Source organism: Anolis carolinensis, unplaced genomic scaffold (assembly GCF_035594765.1).
Source record: "Anolis carolinensis isolate JA03-04 unplaced genomic scaffold, rAnoCar3.1.pri scaffold_10, whole genome shotgun sequence".
NCBI lineage: Eukaryota > Metazoa > Chordata > Lepidosauria > Squamata > Dactyloidae > Anolis > Anolis carolinensis.
In genome coordinates, this window is record NW_026943821.1 from 10,544,776 (window position 1) to 10,562,918 (window position 18,143).

Below are 18,143 nucleotides of genomic sequence, written 5' to 3' on the forward strand. Positions count from 1 at the left end.
TTGACGAGGCACCAGCCAAGAAGACCATTAAAACTACAGCTCCCAGGTTTGCACAGCATTGAGTTTAAGTGGGGTCAAACTGCATCCATTCTAGTGTTGATACACCCAAAGGTTTGCCTGGGCCCAGAATAAAGAGCAGAGAGGAGGTGGTCCGAGCATGTACAGAGTGCTAAGCACTCCAGCTTGTTTCTATTTCTTTGGGAATATAGACAGGCAGACCTCCAATCTGTTAAAAAGTGAGCATCCCTTGCATCAGCTGAAGGTCAGACTAGATGATCAGAAAGCTCAGAAAACAGGGGAATTCCAGACAGGAAACAATCAGGGCCAGCTAACACCTCTCAAAGGATTCCCTCAGGCAAGAAGCAGCCAGGCTTTGAAGCTACATGGCCATTCAATGCTTATCAAGGTGACCAATTGCAACACTCACACTTGCCTCAAAACAGACAAGAGTTCTTTCTCCCACCCTGGACAGTCCGCAGATAAATAAACCCCATTTGCCTAGTTTCCAACAGACTTCACAACCTCTGAGGATGTCTGCCATAGATATGAGCGAAACGTCAGGAGAGAATGCTTCTAGACATGGTCAGACAGCCCTCGGCTGGCATATGCTCAGGGGCCCTCATCCAGGCATTTGAATGGGGAGAGGATGTGAACTCTCTAAGGGAGGCTAGAAGTCTGCCTTTCTTGGGAGATCCTTCTATTCTATGGCAAGCATTTACCTTTCTTTCCCACCCAGATTTCCAAAGAAATCCCTTCTCTGCACCTGTTTTTAGTAATATATATATAGATAGAGAGAGAGAGAGAGAGAGAGAGAGAGAGAGAGAGAGAGAGAGAGAGAGAGAGAGAGAGAGAGAGAGAGAGGGTGGATATAGGGGGGCAATCTTCCTCTAGCTTGCTTTACTCTCCTCTCCAGGAAAGCAATTCCACCAAAAGGATCTTTCAATTTGCAATGCAATTCGTGTTGGGATTAAAACGCCCCCTTCCATTCTCCTTATCCCCCCCCTCCCCTCCTCCCTTTTGCATTTTGGAGGTGGACCTCACAGCTGTCAAACGCAAAGCCCTCTGGGAATCGTAGTCCCTTTAGCAGCAGCAGCTGCCTGGCATTCCCCTTCCCTGCTATGCAAGAAGGAGGAGGGGAGAAAAAAAATATTAATGCAAAAAAGAGAGAAGTGTGCATGAAGGGAGGTTTCTCCTGTACAAAGCCCACAGAACTACATTCCCCATGGTGCACCGGGGCTCAAAGGAGCTGGGCTGTGATTGGGCCCCCCTCCCTCCCTTGCAGGCTGGCTGGAGAATGAATAAAATTGTACAGTATATTCTGATGTGAGAGGTATTAAAAAAAACCGGGGGAAAGAAAGAAAAGAATAGAAAGGGGGGATTTCTCTCTCTGTCTGTCTGTCTGTCTCTCTCTCTGCCTGCTTCTCCAAGCATCCAGGCAGAGGGATTTCTTTTGCATCCCGTGTCAAAATGGCTACAGCTGTGCACAAGCCTATCAAATGGTGAGTGGGTGCCCCACATCTGGGGGGTGGTGGCATGAGAATCAGTGTGCCCCCCATCTCCCTCCTTCCACATCAAGGAGAACAGGAGAGGGAAGGGGGAAAGAAAGGGGTGAATGGTTGCTTCCCCCTCCCCCTCCATCTCTCCCCAGATTGAATGGGTTTCTCTTGCAAGGGACTGGCATTTGGTCCATGCCAGGGAGGGAGGAGGAATGGGCTGCAGGGGGGAGAGGTGGTGGGGCGTGCAAAGGGATGGGTCGCATGGAAGCCAGCCTAAATAGGGGTGGTTAGATGGTGCAAGGACCACCTGCCTCTCCATCCCTGGCTCTCTGTGCCTGCAAAATGTGTGCAAAATATATGCAAAATGCTTGGCACCGGTGCCACCAACACCAGGGAGACCCCCGGCGGTCCACAGCCACATGCCTTTCTCTCTCTCTCTCCCCCCCCCCCCCCCCCCCCACTCTCTCAGTGTCTGGATTTGCATGTTGGGAGTGGGAAGCATCTCCTGGGTCTGGGCAGATGATGTGTGGCTGGACATTTGGGCAGGTGTGTCCCAAGGAAATGGATGGATGGGTCGCTCTTTTCAGGACTGGAGATGATGATATGATGATGATGATGATGATGATGATATACTTTGTCTAGTTCCTTTGCCCCCCCCCCCTAATTTCTCTCCATCCCAAGATGCACCTGAGGCCAAAGGAAAGGTGTGCCTAGATCACGCTTTGCAGGACCTTACATGATCCAGTATGTGTGTCCGTCCCATTTCTCTCCATCCCAAGGTGCACCTGAGTCCATCTCACCCACAGGAAAGGTGTGCCTGAGTCACACTTCTCAGGACCCAAGATACTCTACTTGGGGTGGGCTCATCCCTCCTACATTAGCCTGACTGGCCCAAAAGAAAGGTGTTCGTCAGTCACTCATTGTGGGTTTATTTGATCCCCATTTCTCTCCATCCCAAGGTGCACCTGAGTCCATTTGACCCAAAGAAAAGGTGTGCCTAGGTCACTCTTTTGGGGTCTTGTTGCAGTGGGTTCATTTGATCCCCATTTCTCTCCATCCCAAGATGCACCTGAGTCCATCTCACCCAAAGGAAAGGTGTGCCTGAGCCATGCTGTACTTGGGGTGGGTTTATCTCCCCTACATTTTCCTCCATACCTGAGCCTGGCTGACCCAAAAAAAGGTGTTCATTGGTCACTCTTTTTGGGGCCCAAGTTGTGTTTATTGGTTCCCCATTTGTCTCCATCTCAAGATGTGCCTGAGGCCAGGTGTGTTGATGATTCTGTGGGACTGCAAATGGTCTAGGATGATTTTCTCCCACTTCTCTCCAACCTACCCAATGGCAAAGTGCACCTGGTTCCATCTGACCCAAAGGAAAGGTGTGCCTAGGTCACTCTTTTGGGGTCTAGTTGCAGTGGCTTCATTTGATCCCCATTTCTCTCCATCCCAATCATAGAATCATAGAATCATAGAATAGTAGAGTTGGAAGAGACCTCATGGGCCATCCAGTCCAACCCCCTGCCAAGTAGCAGGAAATTGCGTTCAAAGCACCAAGGTGTACCTGACTCCACATGACCCAAAGGAAAGATGTTCATCTGTCACTCTTTTCAGGATCCAAGGTGCCGTAGTTGGGAGTTGGGGTGGGTTCATTTCCCACCCCCCTATTTCTCTCCCCTAAGTGCACCTGACCCAAAGGAAAGGTATACTTAGCTCACGCTTTGCTGGACCCTAGATGGTCTGGTATAATTTCTCCCCCCTTTCTTTCCATCCCACCCCAGTGACAAGGTGCACGCGAATTTGGCTGACAATAGGAAAAGTTTTGGGGGTTACTCTTTTGGGGGCCAAAGACAGTTTAATTGGGGTGGGTTCATTCTCCACACTTCTCTCCATCCCAATGTATACCTGAGGCCAGGTGACCCAAAGGAAAGAGGTGTATTGGTCACCCTTTGCAAATGATAATAGTATAATTTCCCCCCATTTCTCTTGAACCTGAATGGGTGCACCTGAGCATCTGATCCAAGGAAAAGTGTGCTGAGCTCATTCTTTTGGGGACCCAAGATGGTCTAATTGGGGTGGGTTCATTTGTATCCCATTTCTCTCAATCCCAAAGGCGGGGGCACCTGAGTCTAAGTGGCTGAAAGGAATGGTGTGCGTAGATCACTCTTTTCAGGACCTCCAGTATGACTTTCCTTCATTTCTCTCTATCCTAGTAGCAATATGCGCGAGAGGTAGACTGACCCAAAGGAAATGTTGCTCTTTTCAGGTCTCAAAACAGTCTAGTTAGGGCGGCTTCTCTCCCAGTGCTCTTTCTCTCCATCCCACCCCAATAGCAAGACACACCTGAGTCTGTTTGACCCAACGGAAAGGTGTGCATCAGTGACTATTTTCATTCCTTTCCCTTTTCACTCCTGTTGTTTGAATGTGGCAGAAAGGGGCACAGCCCAGTATTAGAGCCTGGGAGTATGTAAACCTCTCCCCATTTTATTTCCTCAATGCATTATTCTTTTGAAATTGGCATTTTGAAAACGATTCTATGTGTGCACGCAAAGGTTATGTATAGAGACTGGGTAAACGCACCAAGACCTGGCTAATGAGGGAGAATGTTGTCTGTTTATGGACAGAGGTACTCTTTTTTGCGATGGCTTTGTGCTTATTGTATGTGAATTGTATGATGATCGAGCCCTGATGCACAATAAGCCTTGTGGCCAATATATCTCCCAGGCAAAGAGGCCAAGACCTAGAAGGTCGGATGACTGTGCATTCATGGTAGCCGAAACGAGCATGTTTTTCACCTCTTCATTTGTTGTGCCAATGAAGGAATGTCACTAGGTTTGCCATATATTGGAAACAAATTGTTGGTGGGGGGACATACCACCATACTGCTTCAACATGCTTGACTTGAGATTAGTCTATCTTTCACAAGGGTGAAAACTGGGTGGCCTGCCAGATGTTGATGGACTGCATCTCTGAGCATCCCATATCATGGGATATCGCTGCAGTTCAACAGAGTATATAAATGGGTTGTTCCATGTTCCAGAAGCATTCTCTTTTGACATTTCACCCCATCTATGGCAGGAATCAGAGACTGTCAGGAAACTAGGCAAGTTTTTTTTTTCCGTGTCAGGAGTGACTTGAGAAACCGCAAGTCGCTTCTGGAGTGAAAGAATTGGCCGTCTGCAAGGACGTTGCCCAGGGGACGCCCGGATGTTTTGATGTTTTACCATCCTTGTGGGAGGCTTCTCTCATGTCCCTGCATGGAGCTGGAGCTGATAGAGGGAGCTCATCCGCGCTCTCCCCGGGTGGGATTCGAAGCTGGCAGCTTACAGATCAGCTGCCCAACCTTCAAGTCACAAGGCTTTAACCCACTACTCCACCGAGGGCTCCTACTAGGCAAGTGGGGTTTATATATCTATGGAATGTCCAGGGTGGGAGAAAGAACTATTGTCTTTTCCACAGATATATAAACCCCACTTGCCTAGTTTCCAACAGACCTCACAACCTCTGAGGATGCCTGCCATAGATGTGGATAAAATGTCAGAAGAGAACGTTCTGGGACATGACCATACAGTCTGGAAAATTCATAGCAACCCTGTGATTCTGGCCATGAAAGCCTTTGACAACACAGTATATGCATGGTTTACAGCTCAGATCCACAAGTATTGTGGGTACATCCATCCCATTTTCCTTGGTGCTGTTCTGGTATAGTTTTGTGGTTATGTTGGAGATTAACTTTTTATTCTGCTTAGGTCTTGACCTTGTGGCAGTCTGTTCCATGGGATGGCTCTTTTTCCTCCCACATCTTGCCTTGTGGGGTTTTTTTTTCTTTTCCACCTCCCAAAACTTACCACTAGACAACCACACCAGATGGTTCCCATATTTTTTCTTCTTTTCAGTGCTTGAACCCAAATGATCTTGTGCCCATCTGCCGCTCCCCTGCATTCATCTCTATGTTGACAATTTTTCATCGGGGTAGAGTCTGTCTTGGCAGTGAACATCCCACTGCGGTGGGGAAACTTTGGCAATATGCAACCAGCTTCTTCTTTCTTCTTTTATGTCTGTTCTTTGGCAGACTTCAGTTAACAAAGGCTCAGGTCCCTTTTACATTGCCTTAAAGTCTGTATTATCAAAGCAGATAATCCACATTATCCACTTTGAACTGGATTATATGAATCTACACTGCCATATGATCCAGTTCAAAGCAGATAAACTGGATTTTATACGGCATTGTAGTTGGGGCCTTAGACAAAGAAATTCCTTCTATGTTCTTATGATAGCCCAGCCTCCTTTCTTTTTTCATCCTCTGTCCAGCTGGAACGTTTTTAGCAGCATCAGCATTGGGAGATGGTAACAAGGGCTGGAGAAACACAGATTTTTAGTATTAATATATGTTTGTGTTAAACAAAGCGGTGGAGTTTAAGGTGTAAACAGTATGGGTTCTATCTAACAGACAGCCCTTCAGATAATTAGCCCCAAATGGGACCAAAAAAGCTATCCTTGCACTTTATTATTGCCCTTATCTGCTACCATATGATTATATGTCAGCTTCCTTGCACAGTCTGCATTTTGGGTCATCAACTGATTTTTCGATCTTGGCCTTAATTGCATTTGTTCTGATGGCTTGCTCCTGGGCTGCAAGGATCAGGCCTTCTGTCTCCTTCTTCAGGGTCCCATTCGTGAGCCAGAGCCAAATCTTCTCCTTATCAGCTTTTCCTTCAATTTTGTCAAGGAACCTTCCATGCAATGTTTTGTTGTGCCAGCTGTCAGTTCTAGTTTGTAGTGCGGTTTTCTTGTACTGGTTTTTTGTCTGCTGTGCTTTGTGGAGTTTCTGATTTTTGACTTCAATCAAAGCAGGTTCTTCACTTTGCTTTACATATTCTGCCAGGGCATGTTCTTCTTCTTTGACTGCTTGTTTTACATGTAAGAGTCCTCTGCCACCTGATCTTCTAGGCAGATATAGCCGGTCAACATCACTGCGAGGGTGCAGTGAATGGTGAATGGTCATGAGTTTTCTTGTTTTTCTGTCCAAATTGTCCAGTTCCGCCTGTGTCCAATTTATAATGCCAGCAGTATATCTTATGACAGGTGACCCAGGTGTTTATGGCCTTGATGGTGTTGCCTCCAGTGAGCGTGCTTTTGAGGATTTTTCTGACTCTATGAACAGTCACAGAAGCGACAGAAATATACAATGCCAGAAAACCGCACTATTATTATTATTATTATTATTATTATTATTATTATTATTATTTCAACCTCCTACTGCAGCATGGAATGGAAAGGGGGGTTACCAATTTTTTAAATTGGGATAACATAGATTTATAAGTTTGTCCACCCAAATGGAAATCATAAGAAAGATGGAGGTTGGTGAAAGAAATCATTTGCTCTGGATGCATTTCGGAAGAAGCTTTCAAGTTGTCTTTAGAAGGATAACAATGCTTTTATTTACCGTATATACTCGAGTATAAGCCGACCCGAATATAAGCCGAGATACCTAATTTTACCACAAAAAACTGGGAAAACGTATTGACTCGAGTATAAGCCGAGGGTGGGAAATGCAGCAGCTACTGGTAAATTTCAAAATAAAAATAGATACCAATAAAATTACATTAACTGATGCATAGGTGGGGTAGAAGTTTTTTGAATATTTACCGTATTTCAAAGAAAAACAGTAAGCTAACTCTGTAAGTGCATAAGTGGGGTCAACAAAAACAATATGGTATCAACAATAACTTTATAATAATCATCATCATTATCACCATCATCAACAATAATAACAACAATTTCCTTTGTATCCTGCTCTATCTATCTCCCCATGGGGACTCAGGCCGGCTTCCAACATAGTAACAGGCAAACATTCAATGCCTATATAATCAATGCAGAGCTAGATATAGCTCTATAATATATACTAATTTCACATTTGCATTTTCCCCTTGAAAAGTTTGCAAATCCTCTGTGCATTTCCCTCTTGCAATATTTGCAAGTCCCATTTATCTATGTTTACATCTATCTAGACATCTGTGTGCATATTTAAATGGCCTATATCTATATTAATATCTATCTATCTAGACATTGCTCTATATATAGAGAATTATATCTTTATAGGACTTGCAGAGACTTGCAAACATATGAGTGGAAAATTCATATATTAAATTAATGTATTTGTAGGGGGAAATCTATATATTATTTACAAGCTTTGGGGCATGCATTTGCCCAAGGAAGAAATGCAAGCAAAGCCCTCCTAAAAACAACTTTGGCCTCTTTTCTCCTCCCCTTTCCCACCTCTTTTATTTATCCCTTTTCAAACTCTAAAAGTAGCCAGAAAAGACTTTTTAAAACTACCCTTCCTCTCCCAAAAAACTCACCCCATTTTTGTTTCCTTAGGAATAAAAAAATATATACACCTTCTGTTGCTCTTCTTTCCCTCCTTCCCTCCCTATTGACTCAAACGTTCTTGCAATAATAGTAATAATAATAATAAATCCTACAAATTTTCAAGAGTCTCTCTTTTTCTTCCCCTTACACCCATGCAATATTTTTCTTCTTCCTGGCTTGCAAGAGGCTCTCACTCACTCTCTTTCGCTTTTGAAAACATTCCCTTGTCTCTCTCTCTCTCTCTTAAAAAATAAGATAACTCCAGCCTGGGAGGAGAAGCGGAGAAGGGAGGTTTTGGAAAAGAAAACATACTTTTTCAGCCCCTAAAAAGAGAGAAAAAACTCGGCTTATCTTCGAGTATATACGGTATTTAAGCAAGAACAACATGACCTTGTTGTTTCCTTTCACATGTGTGTGCTAGTTAAAGATACAAAGTTTGTTGAAACTTAGTGAAATGTTTTTCTTTTTTGCGATGAAGGAACCTGTCCCTATTTTTCCCATGTTTATTTTTTCTGCATCGAGTTTCTATGAAAGAGGCTTTGTTAACTGAGGTGTACCTGCAATTCCAGGTGTCAGGACGGCAGGTATGGCTGCAGCCAGGTCACTGAATTGCAACAGGGATTTGAATGAAGATCCTTATATAACTCATAATATTACCTCTTTTTGTCCCTCCTAGAAGCCTCAAATGCAATCAGTTACCATAAAACATTTAGTGGGAAATAGATTGCATTGGCATTGATATGACTCACCTCAAAGTAAATGCCTTCAAGGCTGGGGTTTGAATGTGTGTATCATTGTGGAGTGATGCAGCTGGACTTTAGAAGAGCAAAAGGATATCCTATCAGGATTGGTTTTGGGAGTTGTAGTTGTACAAGGCCTAATAGCCTTCTCTGCTAAGGAATGCTGATGCCTCACCAAACTACAAATCCCATTCTTCTGTGGCAGTTAAAGTGAAGCCAATCTACATTAATTCTGCAGTATAGACCAGAGCTTTCCAAACAGTGTGTCTCGATACGTTACTGTAACACAGTTTGTAGGGATGTCGCATGACCTAATGAAAAACCTCTGAGTCGATGTGAAATAAGCAATCAATCACATATTTTAAAAACATATATAGATGAAAAAAATTCACAAGACATGTGGTGTCCCATATATTTTGTTATCCCAATTTATGCATGTGCCTGTCTCTCTCATAAAGTGTTCATTTACCTCCCAGTTTGCTAGTAAAACTGAATAGGAACCGCAGTGGTACAATGGGTTAAACCCTTGTGCCAGCTGCACAGCTGACGTGAAGGTTGGGTTGCTGACATGAAGACTGGCGGTTTGAATCGAAGAGACGGGGTGAGCTCCCGTCTGTCAGCTCTAGCTTGCGGGGACATGAGAATAGCCTCCAAGCGAGATGGTAACACATGTGGGCATCCCCTGGGCAATGTCTCTGTAGACGGCCAATTCTCTCACACCAGAAGCGACTTGCAGTATGTTCTCAAATTGCTATAGACATGATAAAAAAGTAAAACTGAATTACTGTGTTGCAAAGTGATGCATGTATAAAAACGGTATAAAAATAACGAAATGTTTGGAAAGCTCTGGCAAAGCTCGACATTTAGAGTGCTTTGGGGTTGGAAACCAAAGTTGAGCACTGTGACTTTCTCCTTCGCAGCCTGGGCGAGGACTTCTACCGGGAAGCCATTGAGCACTGCCGCAGCTACAATGCCCGGCTGTGCGCCGAACGCAGCATGCGCTTGCCCTTCCTGGACTCGCAGACAGGGGTTGCTCAGAACAATTGCTACATCTGGATGGAGAAGACCCACCGGGGCCCAGGTGCGAATGCTGCGGCTGATGCTCTGTGCAGCGTACACACACTCACTCGTGGTGCCGGGCACTGGATGTAGAACCAATTCCTTGGCACTTGTCACCTGAAGGGCATCATGCCCAGAAGGGAGGGAGTTGGAGAATATTATGTGGATCAGAAACAATTCATGCAGCTAAGAGTTGCCAAAAAGCCAGACTTATGAGCTTCGCATTGATGTGGAGAGAGATCAGATGAGCTCTGGATAGACTCCCAGGCCTAAAATAGCTCTGAATGTACCACTAACCTTTCACATTTGCTGGTATCAGGCCCAGAGGTCCCCTATGAAAGTGATAAACTAAATATATTGCTCTTTTTAAAAACCTCTTAAGAATTTCTAGGTTTTCCAGAACAACTCTTTGGAGAACTGAGGCCCCTTTTACAGAGCTGAATAAAATCCCACATTATCTGCTTTGAACTGAGATACATGGCAGTTTGGACTCAGATTACTCAGCTCAAACCCAGTTCAAAGCAGTGGCAGTCTGGAATCAGATAAATCCAGTTATAGAATATATTATGGGATTTTCTGTCTTGATATTCTGGGTTATATGGCACTGTGGAAGGGCCCTTAGAGATTCTGAGAAAGATGTCCTTTATAGAAATCTCTGGGTCCTCCAACGTAATTGAGGAAATTGACCCTAGAGGCACACTCAAGGCTTTATAGATCCCTTGAGTGAATATTTTTTTAAATCAAATCAAATCAAATCCACAAAAGTCAAAATTGCAATGTAGAGGGATGACTGTAATTTCTCTGGGGCTCCAATGCGTATAAATTTAAAAGAAAAGCAGAAATATAGACAGGATTTGAACCTTGGGTTGAAATGGGTCAATTGAAGTTGGTTGAAATGGGTCAATGACATGGCCCTCTAACATTTTATTAGATTGTAACTCCTGGAAGTCCTTACTAAGGCTGCTGGGTGTTCCAGTTCAAAAGTGTCTGCTCCCATCTATGCTGCCATATGATACAGTTTGGAACAACATTATATGGCCATCGTAGACTCATATAATACCGTTAGATGCAATTAAACTGCATTATATGAGTCTACACCAAGCATGGGCCAACTTCAGCCCTTCAGGTGTTTTGGACTTCCACAATTCCTAACAGCCTACTGGCTGTTAGGAATTGTGGGAGTTGAAGTCCAAAACACCTGGAGGGCCGAAGTTGGCTTATGCCTGGTTTACACCAATCATATTATATAGCGGTGTAGGTGGGAACTCTGAAAGGCATCATATGCCCACCACAGGGATAATAATAAAGACAGGGCAAGTTGCAATGGTCATTGCCTGTCTTCCCCCAGCGTCCTGCCAAGCAAAGGGGTGGTTTAAACACCAACCCCATCCTTTTGGGGAAGGATGTCTTGTTGCTCACCTTGCCTCTCCTTTAGGGCTGGCGCCGGGTCAGATCTACACCTATCCGGCTCGCTGTTGGCGCAAGAAGCGGCGGCTGAACATCCTGGAGGATCCAAGACTCCGGCCTTGTGAATTCAAGATCGGTAAGGAGGTTTCCCAGGGCAAATGGACAGAAAGAGCCTTCTCTTTCTGGGAAATGGGAGAAGCCTTTACCAAAAGGGTAAATGTTATATCTTAGGTCAATGGTTCCCAGCCTTTGGACCTCCAGGTGTTTTGGACTTCAACTCCCAAAATTCCTAACTGTTAGGAATTGTGGGAGTTGAAGTCCAAAACACTTGGAGGACCAAAAGTTGGCAACTGCTGCCTTAGGTAGTCATGGAAAGTGGGTGAACATTGGTAGAGTGGTTTGAACATTTGACTACAACTCTGGAGACCAAGGTTCAAATCCCTGCTCAGCTGTGAAACCCATTGGGTGACCTTGGGCATGTCACACTCTCTCAGCCTAAGAGGAAAGCAATCTCAAAACTCTTCTGAGCAAATCTTACCCCCCCAAAAATCCCTGCAATATTTGTCTTAGGATCACATAGGTCAGAAATTACTTGAAGGCAGACAACAACAAGGTTGTCCAGGATACAGATTCAGAGTGTGTCCACATTACAGTTTAAACCAAATTCAAACCTTCTGTTGCTGGGGCAAGGTGAAGAGGAGGTTTGGCAGCAGCATCCCCAGATGACAATTCCTATTGTTTCATTTTAAAAAAAATCAAATCCTTAAGATAACAACATAAGCTTTTGCTAAAGTTCAGCTGTAAGTCAGGCTAAGCTGACAAATGACAAGCAGGAGTGCATTTCAGCTGTAAATGTAGATTAAAGTAGGTGATCATAACTATTTCTGGGTTTCGAGGAAGATTGAGGAAGTATATAAATGTGTTGCCAAATGCTTTCATGACCAGAATCCCTGGATTGTTGTGAGTTTTCTGGACTGTATGGCCATGTTCCAGAAACATTCCATCTTGACGTTTAAACAGAAAGGAGGAAACTATGAAAATGAACAAAATCTGGCTAGGTAAAGGTTTTCCCCTGACATTAAGTCTAATCATGTCCTACTCTGGAGGTTGGTGCTCATCTCCATTTCTAAGCCGAAGAGCCGGCGTTGTCCATAGACACCTCCAAGGTCATGTGGCCGGCATGACCGCATGGAACACCGTTACCTGCTGGAACCTACCTATTACCTACCTATTGACCTACCTATTACCTACCTATTGATCTACTCACACTTGCATGCTTTCGAACTGCTAGGTTGGCAGAAGCTGGGGCTAACAGTGGGAGCTCACCCTGCTCCCCGGATTCGAACCGCTGACCTTTCAGACAGCAAATTCAGCAGCTCAGTGGTTTAACCCATTGCTCTAACACAAAGGAACATAAAAATGCAATACATTACTAAATAACATAGATACAAATGCATATCCTTGTGGGAGGCTTCTCTCATGTCCCCACGTCGAACTGCTAGGGCTACCAGTATTAAAAAACTCTAAAATCAGGATAGTAAATAAAGAACAACACCCAGAAAATAGGGGAATTCCAGACATGAATCAATCAGGGCCAGCTAACACCGCCCAACAAAGGATTCCCCCAAGCAATAAGCAGCCAGACCTTGAATATGAAAGGCTATTCAATGCTAATCAAGGTGGCCAATTGAAACATTCACACTTGCCTCAAACAGACAAGAGTTCTTTCTCCCACCCTGAACATTATTCCACAGATATATAAACCCTACTTGCCTAGTTTCCAACAAATCTCATTACCTCTGAGGATGCCTGCCATAGATGTGAGTGAAACAGCAGGAAAGAATGCTACTGGAACATGGCTGTACAGCCTGGAAAACTCCCAGCAAGCAACCCATGGATAGGAAAGCTTGTCTTTTTTTGAACCGCCGCCAGACAAGGTAGACCATTGATTTGGCAGAAGGCAGCACTATTTCTACTGCGACTAAACAAATAAATGGTGCAACATAATGTATCCTAAGATGTATGAGTCAACCCAAAGTCAATATTTATTGCTCTGCTTGTTAATTTGTATACATATTTGTTTGTATATCATGCTAGACACTGAGTGGAGCAATATACATAGGAAATGATTTTAAGTGGTATCTAGAAGTTTCATTGGGTTAGGATCTACAATAGGCATGGGCAAACTTGGGACCTCCGGGTGTTTTGGACTTCAACTCCCACCATTCCTAACAGCCTCAGGCCCCTTCCTTTCCCCCCTCAGCCGCTTAAGCGGCTGAGGGGGAAAAGGAAGGGGCCTGAGGCTGTTAGGAATGGTGGGAGTTGAAGTCCAAAACACCTGGAGGGAGGGCCCAGGTTTGCCCATGCCTGGTCTACAAACACTAGCTCCACTGTCTCCTTTCTCCCCAGATTGCGAACCTCCTCTGAAGAAAGAAGGGGGTCTCCCCGAGGGTCCGGTGTTAGAAGCCTTGCTGTGTGCCGAAACTGGAGACAAGAAGCCAGAGCTGAAGGAGGAAGACTTGAGCTTGGACTGTCCGGTGAGAGAAAGACGGCACCTTGGCTGTGCCTGACCCCGATCTATCAACAGCCATCTCCCTTATTCCCTTATGTATAATTCCCTTCAATGGGCTGCTTTACTTTCCCCTACAACCCTCCTCCCCTGTGACTTGGTGATGATGATGATGATGATGATGACTTGAGGATCATCATCATCATCATCATCATCATTTAATTACTTATTAATCGCCCTCCATCCACGATGCTCTAGGAGATTTACAAGATAAAATTGTAAAGGATAAAAATACATACATACAAATATTGATAAAATTAACATAGATTAAAAGCTCTAGTAAAGAGCCAGGTCTTGAGTGCTAGGGTAAAAGGCCCTAACTCACGCATGGCTCTCATATAGGGCGGTATAGGATGGTCAGAAGCCTATTTGTGTGTAGGTGATAAACATTGTAGTAATAATAATAATAAATTTATTCTTATATCCCGCCCCATCTCCCCGAGGGGACTCGGGGCGGCTCACAACAATAATAAAAACAGTGACAAATTACACATTGTAAAATCAAACATGAAAAGCAGTCATACAATCAATACATACATCACATGTTAAAAACAAGGAGATAAAACAGTTCTAGGCCGAAATAGAGGGCTTCTGTAGCTTCGTGGCAGAAGTACTCAGCAAGGTATCAATAATCATGGCAGAACACTCTCTAATTAAATTAAATGGGCAGACAAATCAACCGCCAAAAATTAGTCGTCGAAGGCCCTCTGGAAAAGCCAGGTTTTAAGACTTTTTCGAAAGGCAAGGAGGGTGGGGGCCTGTCTAATTTCCCTCGGGAGTGAGTTCCAGAGGTGGGGGGCCACAGCGGAGAAGGCCCTCTCTCTCTCTCGTCCCCACCAGCCGCAACTGCGAAGGTGGTGGGAGCGAGAGGAGGGCCTCCCCCGAAGAGCGAAGAGATCGTGCAGGTTCATAGGGGGAGATGCGGTCTCTAAGGTAGGTGGGTCCCAAACCGTTTAGGGCTTTGTAGGTGATAACCTGCACCTTGAATTGGGCCCGGAAAACAAACGGCAGCCAATGGAGCTCCTTAAACAGAGGCGTAGAACACGCCCTGTAGTTTGCTCCTGTTAGAAGCCTGGCTGCCGAGCGCTGAACTAATTGCAATTTCCGGGCCTTCTTCAAAGGCAGGTAGGATTCTTCCTTCAAGATGGGCTAGTGAAGAAATCACAGCCAGACTGTGAATACTGGAAAACTGGAGATGAACACCTGTTTTTTGCCATGCTGTAAGCTGCTCTGAGTCCCCTTTGGGGTGAGAGAGAACGGGATAGAAATATAGTAAATAAATAAATAATGTTGAGGCTAGCGGATGATGGGAATGAAGATCAATTCTGAACCTGAGTTAGGCATCATTATTTCAAACGATATAGCCATGTATAAAGATGGGAAAGGATGTCATAAGGAAGAGAGAGTCCCTTGAAGAGATAGGGCAGTATATAAATAAAGTTTTATTATATTAGGGCCCCCGGTGGCACAGTGTGTTAAAGTGCTGAACTGCTGAAGGTCTCAGGTTTGAATCCGGGGAGTGGAATGAGTGTCCGTTGTTAGCCCTAGCTTCTGCCAACCTAGCAGTTTGAAAACATGCAAATGTGAGTAGATCAATAGGTACCGCTCCGGCGGGAAGGTAACGGCGCTCCATGCAGTCATGCCACATGACCTTGACATCCCCCTCTAAACAGCACCAGGGTGTAGAGTGGGTCATGGGGGTTCTGTGTGCCAAGTTTGGTCTTGATCAGTCATTGGTGGGGGTCGCAGTGGTCTCAGACATGTTTTCTGCTGCCCTTGACTAGGAGCAATGTGTTCAAATGACAGGAAAGGAAATTCAACCTGAACACGAAGAAGAACTTCCTGACTGTACCAACTGTTCAACAGTGGAACACTCTGCCTCAGAGTGTGATGGAAACTCCTTTCTTTGAAACGTTTAAACAGAGGCTGGATGGCCATCTGTCAGAGATACTTTAATACTTTTCCTGCATGGCAGGGGGCTGGACTAGATGGCCATATGGTCTTTTCCAACTCTATTATTCTATGATTCTATAAATCTAGCCATACTTGCTAAGAAAAGCTTTGGGACAATCCTTTTGCAATGTATGGATCACAGCATTGGGTTGAGAACTACCTTCCTAGCTTGTTTGTGGTAGGGCTGGGTGATTAATATTGATATTAGACTAACATTCCCAGTATGCCTCATGGTAGGCTGAGGTTGGGGCTGCTAGGTATCTGCATAGCAGCAGGTTGGACTAGCTTGCCCATATGGCCCATTATTCTAGGATTATATTATTCTGTCTGAAGGATTTCCATCCCTGGTATGCCAGCATGGCTTGAGCATTGGACTATGACTTTGGAAACAAGGGTTCAAATAACTGGGTTGCTGTGAGTTTTCCGGGCTGTATGGCCATGTTCCAGAAACATTCTCTCCTGACGTTTCGTCTACATCTATGGCAGGCATCCTCAGAAGTTGTGAGGTCTGTTGGAAACTAGGCAAGTGGGGTTTATATATCTGTGGAATAATGGCCAGGATGGGAGAAAGAACTCTTGTCTGTTGGAGGCATTGGTGTTGCAATTGGTGTGAATGTTGCCATTGGCCACCTTGATTAGCATTGAATAGCCTTGCAGCTTCAGAACCTGGATGTCAGTATTTAAAAAAAACTCTAATAAAGAACAACACTAAGAAAACGGGAATTTCAGACAGGAAACAATCAGGGCCTGCTAACACCTCCCAACAAAGGAGTCCCCCAGGCTTTGAAGCTGCAAGACTATTCAATGCTAACCCTGGACATTCCACAGATATATAAACCCCACTTACCTAGTTTCCAGTAACCTTACAACGTCTGAAAATGCCTGCCATAGATGTGGGTGAAACGTCAGTAGAGAATGCTTCTGGAACATGGCCAGACAGCCCGAAAAACTCATAGCAACCCAGTGATTCTGGCCATGAAAGGCTTCAACAACACATTGATCTTAATGTTAATGTGTTTTATTTTAACTTTTTGATGCTTTGTACTCCTGGTCTGTGGCCATTACAATATAATTCATTCACTTATCCATGAAAATGCAGTGGGTGACCTCGGCCATGTCGCACTCTCTCAGCATCAAGTATAAAACAAAGGCAACCCCCCTCTGAACAAATCTTACTAGGAATACTTCGTGACATGTTCACCTTAGAGTCGTTGTGAATCAGGAATGACATAAAACAAAAATCTCAGCTATTCCTGTGGAGTATCCATTTCTTTCCCCATCGCTGCATCTCTGCTATTCCCTTTCTCTCTGTTGCAGAAGGCACCCATCGGTGAGTTCCTGCATGACTTGGATGGGGACGACTTGGAAGACGATGTCCCGCGCCGTAAGAACAAAGCCAAAAGCAAGGTATGCCCAAGGAATTGACAGCATGAGAAGCCCAAGAGAAGGGCTGCAGAGTTTGTTAGGGCAACCTTTCATGAACGTTGATTTATCTGCTACTTCTACAAAGCATGCTTAAAGCGGCTCGTAAGAACAGGAAATGGATAGTCAATACATATATCAACACAAATGCAATCAAATATGGAACAGATGAATACTACTAATAATTAATTATACTAATATTAGTACATTCCTGTGATACATTTGCCTTAGAGTCGCCATAAACTGGAAACAACTTGAAAGAACACAACAAAATTATCAATGTACTATAATAATAATAATAATAATAATAATAATAATAATAATAATAATAATGTAATTTATATATATATATATATAAATAATAATAATAAATAAGCACACATCATCCGAAAATACATCACACAGTCCTAAATGCGTGGGAAGTGTTTGACTTGTGATCTTGTGATAAGAAATCCAGCATATATATCTCATTTGCTGTGTCATACTCCGTCTTTGTGTTAATAATTTATTATTATTATTATATAATATAATAATATAATTTATTTTATTATTTATTTATTTACAGCATTTATATTCCGCCCTTCTCACCCCGAAGGGGACTCAGGGCGGATCACATTACACATATAAGGCAAACATTCAATGCCTTGACATAGAACAAGGACAAGACAAATGCAGGTTCCGAGCTGGCCTCGAACTCATGACCTCTTGGTCAGAGTGATTGGTCTCAGCTGGCTGCTCTCCAGCTTGCGCCACAGCCCGGAGCCTAATAGTAATGAGCCCCTGGTGGCGCAATGGGTTAAACACTTATGCCATCAGGACTGATGACCAATAGTCAGCAGTTCGAATCTGGGGAGAGTGGGTGAGCTCCCATCTGTTAGCTCCAGCTTGTCATTCAGGAACATGAGAAAAGTCTCCCACAGGGATGGTAAAACATCAAACATCCAGACGTCCCCTGAGCAACGTCCTTGCAGGTGGCCAATTCTCTCACACCAGAAGCAACTTGCAGTTTCTCAAGTCGCTCCTGACACGAAATAACAATAACAATAATAATAATAATCTTAACCTCAAAAGCGTGGCTACCAAAAAAGGATGCATCAACTTTGGAAACAAGAGTACCCTGACTCACAGATA

General features: G+C 44.2%; 1 protein-coding gene across 3 annotated transcripts in view; it reads left to right on the forward strand.

Annotated features, from left to right (window-relative positions):
- The first annotated feature begins 1,234 nt into the window (after window positions 1-1,234).
- The window catches only part of dpf1 (double PHD fingers 1), a 39,380-nt gene continuing 22,471 nt past the window's right edge, over window positions 1,235-18,143 (forward strand). For 2 of the 3 annotated variants that reach the window (XM_008113825.3, XM_008113826.3), the window contains exons 1-5: window positions 1,266-1,499; window positions 9,523-9,683; window positions 11,097-11,204; window positions 13,478-13,605; window positions 16,908-16,997. In XM_008113825.3, the coding sequence (XP_008112032.1) occupies window positions 1,468-1,499; window positions 9,523-9,683; window positions 11,097-11,204; window positions 13,478-13,605; window positions 16,908-16,997 (519 nt within the window). In that variant the 5' untranslated portion in view covers window positions 1,266-1,467. Of the gene's footprint in view, window positions 1,500-9,522; window positions 9,684-11,096; window positions 11,205-13,477; window positions 13,606-16,907; window positions 16,998-18,143 lie in introns of all 3 variants that reach the window. The other variant, XM_008113827.2, reaches the window with a different exon arrangement.